This window comes from Silurus meridionalis, chromosome 22 (assembly GCF_014805685.1).
Source record: "Silurus meridionalis isolate SWU-2019-XX chromosome 22, ASM1480568v1, whole genome shotgun sequence".
In the NCBI taxonomy this organism is placed as follows: domain Eukaryota; kingdom Metazoa; phylum Chordata; class Actinopteri; order Siluriformes; family Siluridae; genus Silurus; species Silurus meridionalis.
In genome coordinates, this window is record NC_060905.1 from 2,351,272 (window position 1) to 2,361,339 (window position 10,068).

At 42.9% G+C, this 10,068-nt stretch overlaps 1 protein-coding gene across 1 annotated transcript in view; it reads right to left on the bottom strand.

The window, feature by feature from the left end:
• Positions 1-3,336: 3,336 nt before the first annotated feature.
• Positions 3,337-10,068, bottom strand: part of metrnla (meteorin like, glial cell differentiation regulator a) — a 10,642-nt gene continuing 3,910 nt past the window's right edge. The window contains 4 exon segments of the mRNA XM_046835230.1: positions 3,337-4,024; positions 4,560-4,619; positions 9,518-9,712; positions 9,715-9,905. Of these exon segments, the coding sequence (XP_046691186.1) occupies positions 3,708-4,024; positions 4,560-4,619; positions 9,518-9,712; positions 9,715-9,905 (763 nt within the window). The 3' untranslated portion in view covers positions 3,337-3,707.

A 10,068-nucleotide genomic window follows, 5' to 3' on the forward strand; every position in this document is an offset into this window, starting at 1 on the left:
CTCTTCAAAATGGCCACTCATCAGGTCAATTCTATCTAAGGAGGCCAACTAACAAAATAAACTTTTCAAGATGGCCGCACAACAAACTAAGATATTCTATGATTCACTAACAAATTCTAAGAATGCCTTCCAAAACACTAAACTTTCCAAAATGGCTGCTCCACACGCGAAACTACCAAGATGACCGTCCAACAAACAAATAAAAGTGTTTTTGACAAAATACACAAAACATAGTTGAGTAAAAGTAGAGATACAGTCAGTAAAATATTACTCCGATTAAAGTTTAAAACTTTCACTTGAGTAAAAGTACAAAAGTTTTTGTCTTCAGATGTACTTAAGTATCTAAAGTAGTGATTTATTATAACTATAATGTTCCTGTTATCATTTTTATCACAAGATTCTTCACTTAATCACCTCAGTTTATGTGTAAAGACTCGAATGTGACTCTCAGCACACTGATCTATTAATAGAATGATATTAATGACTCAAACACTGATTGATTTCTATTATAATCATCATGAACACAAAACCTTCTTTTTACTTCTACTTCAAAATAAAGTCACGTGTTATGAGTTCGAGTCTGGAGTTTCTTCATCATTTGTTCCTCTCTAAATGTTCTGCTTGATGTTGAACTGATGCTGAACTGTATGTTGGTGATCAGTAGATGCACCAAGCGCCGATCAGAACACGTGTAAAACAGAGCGTGCGCTCGATCCTGATTGGTGAATCGATGCGTGTTTCACCAGTTACGTTTTTATTCTCATTAATAAAAAGAAACGACTGAATAAAGTCGAGTAAAAAGTAAAATTTGACTTTGAAATGTAGTGAAGTTACAGTTAAAATCTCCCAGAATGGAAACACTTCAGTAAAGAACAGATACGTGAAAACACTACTTAAGAACAGGAACGAATTACATTTACATTATTACTGTTTACCACTGGTGAATCAACAAATTGTAATTTCCAACCTGTAACCAGTAAAATTCAGCTTGTCCACTTGAAATGTGTCAGTTCTAAACCATAATATTTGCTGTTTTGATCAACATTAGCTATCAGCATTAACTTTACAAGTTCATGAGATTTTCAGACCAAAACCAAACTGTAAAACTTTCATGGCAGCGTCAGTGTTTTTCTGCGTAATTATAAACTAGAAATTACTGCATACAAGGCAGCAGGACTTAAACTCTTATCCTACTGACTGAACACAGTGTCACTTCTTTACAGATGAATAAACTACTGAACTGAGGACATTACAACGCATCACTCGTCACAGTTAGCTGATTAGCTTATTGCTAACAAAAGACAATCACTGAAGAATAAACAAATTTCCCTCCAATGTGCAGTCTGAACCCACAATTGAAATCGAATGCAGTGTTTGGGTCTTCAAGATGGCCGCCTTGATAACACGTTAGCGCCTGGCTAAAGAATGAAGTTGTGCTCACTTTTATGGATTGTTTTATAGAGTCGTAAATCACATCCCTGCAGAAACACAAGGAAATTCGACTGAAGCAAACTGAAGACATCAAAAACGTCTTGACTGATTCATTACATTTGGAGTAATAATTCCCTTGAAGATGACAGGAATTCCCCGGAGTGGGGAAGTTGATGAGGGAAGAGTAATAACACTATTGGAATGGAGTCTGAGAGCAGAACCACACAATGCTGAATGGCTTTTGCTTGCCCTGCGTTACAGACTTAATTAAATAATGACAGCATTTTCCGGCGAGAAGGCGGATCAAATTGGAAACACAAGGCCTGCCGTAAGAAACAGAGCCGCTCTGTTGGGGGAAAGAAAAAAAAAACAAAAAAACACCTCGATGACATTTACTGCACAATGAGGACTGCTGGGAAAAATATAACGTAAAAACGTGAAACCTCGATAAGCACCTTGATTTCCCATAATAATACGTTTACATTCATAATATCCAACTCTTCATAAAGAGCACTTAATACAAACTTTCCAAAAGGTGTTTAAAGCATTGAACTTGTTGTGAGTTTAAATCCCAGCCACACCAAGCTGCCATTTCTGGGCCCCTGAGCAAGGCCCTTAACCCCACAGCTGCTCAGTATGAATGAGATAAATGTAAGTCACTCTGGATAAACACATCTGCCAAATGCCATAAATGTGAATACAAATGCGAGACTCAAATGATCACATGACTCAAGCTTAGGCTAAATATCCATTTAGCTAGGTTACACCAAATCACATGACCATCCGTAGCTCTTTCGGTTCTTAATCATGAGCTGAAAAAGCTCTGTTATTGTATTGAATATAATAATATGTCGGCCATCTTGGAGAATTAAAAATTGTTGGAGTGTAAAAAGACAAATGAAATCTTAGCCTTTTACAAAAACGTGTGTCCTTTATTTTATTATATTAGAGAGAGAGAGAGAGAGAGAGAGAGAGAGAGAGAGAGAGAGACAGACTGAACAGTTGTGAAACACATGGAACTGTCTTCAGCTCTTTACGCCGGTGTGGATGATGCAGGAACAGCTGGCTTCACACAACACGTGGGAAAGTCACGCTGATCATCTGCTGCCAAATATCACAGCTGTGATGCCACTGGTGTTCATCCCACACATTCCTCCTCCTTCTCAACGTGGAACAGAGAATGGTTTCATTAAAAATCATTAATACAGTTTACACCACATTCTGCATTCTGATTGGCCAGAAAGTGCTGACTGTATTGTGATTGGTCAGAAGGCTGTCGGATGCTGTAACATCGGCTCTGACAGCGACACCGTTTTCCCAAGAGCAGCATAAAAAACGCTTTTTCAGGTTGCTATGGTTACAGTAAACATGTATAATTTGTAGGATGTGTATAAATTTAAATATGCGCTGCTAGCTATTATTTAAATATCAAAATAGATACAGGCCACGCCCACAAGAGTCATTTGCCAGTGTAAATCAGGGTGATGTGCTGTTAAACCAGGACCATTCAAAGGCAAAGAGATCTAAAAAGAAGGTAAAGAGATCAACGTGAGTCTATAGCGGGAGGGTGGGGGTTAAGGAACCGTCGTGGGCTGTAATTTCTCTGCTCTTTTGTTCAGAGTGAAGAGTTTGTGTCGTATAAATTAACGTGTTAAATTTTTTTTATCAATAAAAGAGCTAAAGAAGAAAACACCAGGTAGGAGCGTGAGAAGAACAAGGGACATGAGAAAAACGTTTGAGGCTTTTTTAAGTAGCGTAGATATTTAGTGTGAACATAATAATAATAATAATAAATACAAATCTATGAATCATCACTGGTGATTTTACTGTGGGGTTGAAGACACACACACACCCGCACACACACCCGCACACACTCACTTTATCTGAAAAATTATACGCAGCAGCTGTGTATTAAAAAACCTTAGATAACTTTTTTAATCTTTCTCCATAGTGCAGGGAAAAGAATCAACAATTCTTCACCAAAAAAATAACAAAATGATGAAAAAAAAAAAAATGTTTGTCCTAAAACACAACGGCAATGAATTCTTTTTTTTTAAACTGTACAAAGGAGCTTTTTACAAAAATGTCTCAATATTTCACATTTCTTTTGACACGTTCAGACGGACACGTGTGCTACAATCTGTTCCTAAGATCAGATCATCTGATTTGTATATAAATTCGCTCTCGGGAAAGAGTCCGATCGATTTTGATTTCCTTTCGAAGGCTTAGGACGAGTTCTAGAGTAAACGGCGAGACGTGAGTTTGTGACGTGAGGCTCAGTTCGTGTCTATGTGACAGGGGTTGGTCCCCTGCGTCTCCGCCTCCTGGTATATCCGGAGGAAGTCCGTGTATCTGGGTGCGCAGTTGAGCCAGGCCTGGCTGAAGCGTGCGGTGCCGGTGAAGAGGAACTCGCCCTCTGCGGGTTTCACCCCGCACACGTGAGGCATCAGGAGCTTCCCGGTCCACACCTTCACACGTCCACCCATCTGTGTGAACACTTCGCTCTTCTGCCTGTACACGCGGGACAGAGACACGCCCACCGATGTCTCGTCCTCCTCCTGCTCCTCCACGTCTGTGATGCTGCCACGCCCCACTACACACACACACACACACACACACACACACACACACACACACACACACACACATTAACAAAAATATTAATCCAGTTTACATCATTTTCTGATCAAACAGCGAGGATGCTGATTTATTTCTGTATCTGATTGGTCCAAAATTGGTTGAATCAATTCTTTATTCTGATTGGTCAGAAGGTTGTTTAAAAAATTCAGCATTTTAATTAGTCAAGAAGGTTGTTGATACGTTTCTGATTGGTCAGATGGATTTGAATCATTTTTGCATTCTGATTGGTCAGTAAATGTTGATTAACCTCTGTGTTCTGATTGGTCAGATGGATGTTGATGTAGGTGTAGATTTTTTTAGGAAGTAAAAAAATCATGGCTGTGGTTTAAGAAAAATAAAACACTTTTCTAGGGAAAAATAGGTGTTTTATTCCTTATAATCCTCATCCATACAGAGAAACTAATCAGAAAGTGTTGTGAAGAAGCAGATGTTTACCTAAAAAAAAAAAAAAAAAAATGACAATAAAAAATCCAGAAAGAGCTGCTTACCGAAGTCACTCGTGCAGACAGACAGAAGAAGCTCAGAGTCAGAGCAGGGCTGACACGGGGCTACAGAGAAAAAAGAGAGAGAGAGAGAGAGAGAGAGAGAGAGAGAGAGAGAGAGAGAGAGAGAGAGATGAGAATCAAACAAAAATACCATGCAGTTACATTTCTAGTATCAAGTTGATCTTTCAGTGCTCATATCTTTATGTTGCCACACACACACACACACACACACACACACACACACACACACACACATAAGACTTAACATATATCCAGTATATGACTTATTATTAAGTTGATGTGATGAAAGCAGGAATAAATGGGAAGGCATAAGGAGCGAGGGGTCTTTGGAAATGTAGCAGATGCCTGGTTCTGAACTGGTCAGGACAGACTTATTTATGGCAAGAATCGTTCAGGAACCATGTTGAGGAACATTTGTGTTGTCTTAGCCTCCAAAATCCTCAGATCTCAGTCCGATGGATCGTCTATGAGATGTGCTGGACAAACAAGTCTGATCCATGGAGAGTCAGATTCAGAACCTACACGACAATCTGAAGCATTAAACGTCTTGGTGTTGGATACCACAGGAATACCTTCAGAGATCTCATTTACATTTACGGCATTTGGCAGACGGCCCTTATCTAGAGCTTATCTCATCATACATGGGGTTAAGGGCTGTGCTTAATGTGGCTGGGATTTAAACTCATGACCTTCTTATACAAGTCCAACGCTATAACCACTAAGCAACCCTTCTTTCGTCCAGGCCTCGAGCTGATCAGGTGGCACAAGAGGGACCTACACTATATTAGGCAGGTGGGTTTAGCGTTGTGACTAATCACCAGTGTACGTCTCCTTTCTAAATTTTAAACGTCTTCGCGTTGAAGCACAGACATTCAGATTTCTCGAGAGGAACATTTTCAACAATCTGAATTGATAAAAACAGGTTTAGGCCACGTCTACACTAATCCGGATAAATGTGACATGGGCATTTTCGTCCAAAAAACACTCCAGACTATCGTTTTCAAACGTTTACCAAAAGTTGCTCATCTACACCGAAATGGCTTTAAATGCGTACGTCTCTGTACTGCGCATCAGCGGAACGTAACACGCTTCAACTTGCGTCATTTCCGCCTTGTTTCTGTCTTTTAAACGTCTCAGCATTGACTCATGTGTGAACTACGTTTCAGGAACGTTAGGTATTGAACACAGTAACACAGGAACACAGTGGCTGAACAAGAAGTTCACAGTCATGAGTCATGGTCACGAGTCAGCACCCCAAGCGGTCACTGCTGGGCCCTTAAACACGGCCCTTATTCCTCATACTGCTCAGTAGTATGAATAAGATCATTCCAAATACTGTAAATGTATTGAAATGAAAAATCAGCAAGTGTGATGTGGCGAGTGGTAGTTTGTATCATACTCAAGAAAAACTCCAAAAAAACCCCACAACAACAACCGCCACCACTGTTACACCATTCTGTGGCTTCACATCCCAGTTCCTCGGGCTAATACGCATCCTGAGCGTCGCTTTCAGCTGCCGTGTGGTGTAACAGCGTACCGCCGTTCAGATAGTTCACATTATTGTTGCTAATTTGCCACATAACAACTGCCTGAGGCCGATCTGGTGTCAATTAGGGCTGTACGCTGTGGACGAGACACAGATCCAGTGCAATTTAGAAGCTATTTTTTCTTAACAATTGACCTGGCGATAGAGAAAATGGGAAGGTGAAGAGGAGAAGAACGTAGAGAAGCACATGAACCCTTCAGGCTCTGAAGCCACAAGTTGCTCATCCCCACTCCTGAAAACGTCCGAAAACGCTCACGTCCCTGTTCTGCACATGAGCAGAACGTAACACGCTTCGACCTGCGTCATTTTTGCCTGGAGTTTATTTAATTTCCCGCTCTGTGCAAGATCGCGGTGGAGACTAAAAATGCTGCCTAATTTTCTTTTTCTTCAATCTCCACTTTTCACGGCCGACTGCCACGTGACACGAAAAACGGCGTTTTTAAATTTATCCACTTTGGAGAGCGTGTTTTCGAAAAGCTCCGTTTCTGGCCGTGTTCACATTCTTGAAAACATTCTTGTTTGAAAATTGCGCATATTTTTTTCTCCGTTTTGACCTTCCGTCCACCTTCCGTCCTCAGTGCAGACAGAAGGCCAAAACAAAGTTAAATATGTGTTTTAAAACAAACGTATTCGTGTGGACATGGTCTTATGTGGATCTTGATGTCAAGACCTAACATGAGGAGTCCTCTAGTCAAAAAACATCTTTTTATTTAATTAAACCCTTTAATTGAACTTTATTTCAGACTGAGAAATGACTATCTGGGATATACAAAGGGAAGAAATTTCTTGTGCTGTATCTTTGGTTGCTCAAGAGCAACCTTCTTTAGGAAGTACCAGACCTCTGCCTGAAAATCGCACATCCCTGGATCTAAACCCAGGCTTGAGGACCTGATGGGATGCTTTTTTTTCAGAGGCCAGGATGCGAGTTTAAACCCTGCTTTCTCAGCAAAAGTACTACGAGTCTGTGGCTAACCGTGGAGCTTTTCCATTCCCGGCCGAACACACATTGTGTTGTTGCAGGTGGGAGAAGGTTAGGTGAGGCAAAGGCATTACAAACACCACCGTGTGGAGGAGGGGAGGAACTGGGGCACGGTTAATGGGTTTACGATGGCAGGAGTGCAGAAACCCAGGCTTGTAAATCAAACACAGGGAAATGAAAGAGAAAAATCTTTGCTCCTGGTTGCTGCACACTAAGCACAAAATATCTTCCTATCTTTATACACGGGTTATTTCAGTCTGACCTCGAAGCAAGCAGCAAGCCAAAAGGTCAGATGTTGTTGCAACCGGCGGCAGTGGTGGAGTCAGGGTCAGAGGTTGTGCAGGCATGTGGGTTATGCGTTAAAGCAACTCAACCTAAGCAGCTTTGATCTTCTCGATCTAGAGTGCTGGCCGCCATGGCGTCTTGAAAAGGAACCACAGGAATGGACGAGGATCTGAGTCAGCTCTGCGGGCTAAACCACTTCACAGAGCGGCGAGGGGGAAGACGGGAGCACCGCAACATCTGCACGCCACCGCATTCCTCGCTAATGGACTGGAGCTTTTTGTTGTTTCGCGAGCTCCGCTCCTCTACGCTCTGCTCTGTGTTCGAGACCACTTCACAGGAGAGCGAGAACAAAGAAAGACGTAGATGAAATATTCTCCTCACATCTGGAGCGGGTCCTGAGCCCCGTGCACACAGCAGGTTAGGGGCTGGAGAGGTGAGGAAAGACAACAGTCCAAGTGCAGAAAGGAAAACAGGTCACTTTACAGCGCAAAGAATGGATCTAGAGTCGGATTTCATTTCAAGCATAGGGACCCCGAGCAGAGCAAACCTTTTTATTTAAAGCAATTCTACAGCTTAACTCAATGAAATGAAAGAAAAGAAGAGAGAACATCAGGGCCAAAACTGGACATTTGTGAGCTAACAGATTGCAAGATCACAGGTCTACAGGAGCCACTACATTTATACCTCAGGTTTGATACCCGAAGTTCCAGATGTGACAATTGGCCTGATGTTTACCACGTGGCTCTTGCAACCTGACTCCTCTTAAAACCATTCCTCAGTGACACGCTGACCTTGTTACACCGCACACAAACTCTCCAAACTGCTGCCAATCCCACCGCTCATCAGTTCCAGGTTGACATCCTGACCTCCACCCTGACCTCCTCCCTGTCCTCCTCCTCCACATCCTGCACCCTGTCCTACTTCTCCTCCCAGTCTACCTCAGACTCCTCCCTGTCCATTTCAGACTCCTCCCTCTCCTCCTACTGAACGTCCTGCCCCCTGTCCTCCTCCTCCTCACTTACATCGGATTTCTCCCTGTCCTCCTCCCTGTCCTCCAATCCCCCGTCCTCCATCCCAAAAGCATGGCGAGAACAAAGCACGCTTTGACATCCAACAGATATTTGCTTTGATTGGAGCAAGAAAAATAAAGCAGCCACACATCCTCTCGGCGTGAAGCCCGGCAGGTACGCAGCACGAATACAGAACAAGGCAACGCTTGTAAAAATACGGCAAGTTCTTCTGCACGTATCGGCGTCTCTGCTGTGGAACCCCCAACCCCTTTCCAACCTGCGCCAAGTCGTTAGAAAAACAAACCCCACACCGGTTACAGGTCTGTCCGCGAACACGGATAACCATTACTGATAGTCCGAGGTCCCATTTACCAGAAATCAAACACACAAATCACCTTCATAATCGCAGAATCAGAAACAGAAACAGCAGCAGCAGTGACATTTCAAGAGAATTACTCATTTTGACTAAAGTAAAGATCCTCTAATGATTCTTCAGACCTTATGAAAATCTAGAAATGCTACAATGCTCTAAAGTCTTCCCTGAAAGTCTTGTCTTGATACAATGGAAATAAATTGAGAATGATCAAGTCTTTTTACGTCATGTCACGGCTGTTTTTTTTTTTTATGGTATATGCTTTTATGGTGGTCTTGCACACTCATGGCAGTTGTCGTAGGGCACAAGCAGGTCCTATGTAGCTCTATGCAGGTCCTATGTAGCTCTATGCAGGTCCTATTTAGCTCTATGCAGGTCCTATGTAGCTCTACGTAGATCTTATGTAGCTCTATGTAGTTCTTATGTACCTCTATGCAGGTCTTATGTAGCTCTGTGCAATTCTTATGTAGCTCTATGCAGGTCCTATGTAGCTCTATGCAGGTCCTATGTAGCTCTATGCAGGTCCTATGTAGTCCTACGTAGATCTTATGTAGCTCCATGTAATTCTTATGTACCTCTATGCAGGTCTTATGTAGCTCTGTGCAATTCTTATGTAGCTCTATGCAGGTCCTATGTAGCTCTATGCAGGTCCTATGTAAATCTACGTAGATCTTATGTCCTAAAAGTGTACAAACTGTGTGGCTTTGTGAAGCCCAGACGGATCAAAAAACTGGACTTAGTCTTTACCTAACAGTGACTGAGGATCGGCCCCAGGTCTGTGGTTGACCAGTTCGTACTGGAAGGCTGTGATCCTGCGGCTGATGTCTCTCTGATGCACGGACTCGATGAACAGCGCCCCCTCATGGATGCCGAAGCAGTGCACTTTGCCTTCGGCCTGCTGGGCCTCGCGGAGCAGCAGGCGGAGTTTACCCATCCGCTCAGGTAGATGTGCGTTCCGCTCGACTCGCGGGACGGCTTGATGCACACCGAGAGGTGGGACGCGGCCGGAGACGCCATGTTGGGCCGCAGGTTGACGATGATGGCGCCGGTCGGGTACAGCCACTCGAGTGATCCCTGAGAGCAGCGCAGGTACACCTGCTCCACATCACGGGCGTGTCCTTCATGTGTCAAACCGCTGCAACCGGGGGAGGGGGAGGACAAAAGACATGGATCAGATTAAAATACTACAATATTATAAATACAATAATAATTTGTTAGCAAATACACTGAATTCTGGTGCAGACCCGATATTGCATCAGCATGTAGATGCTTGGACAGGATTTCTTTGGTTTTGCACA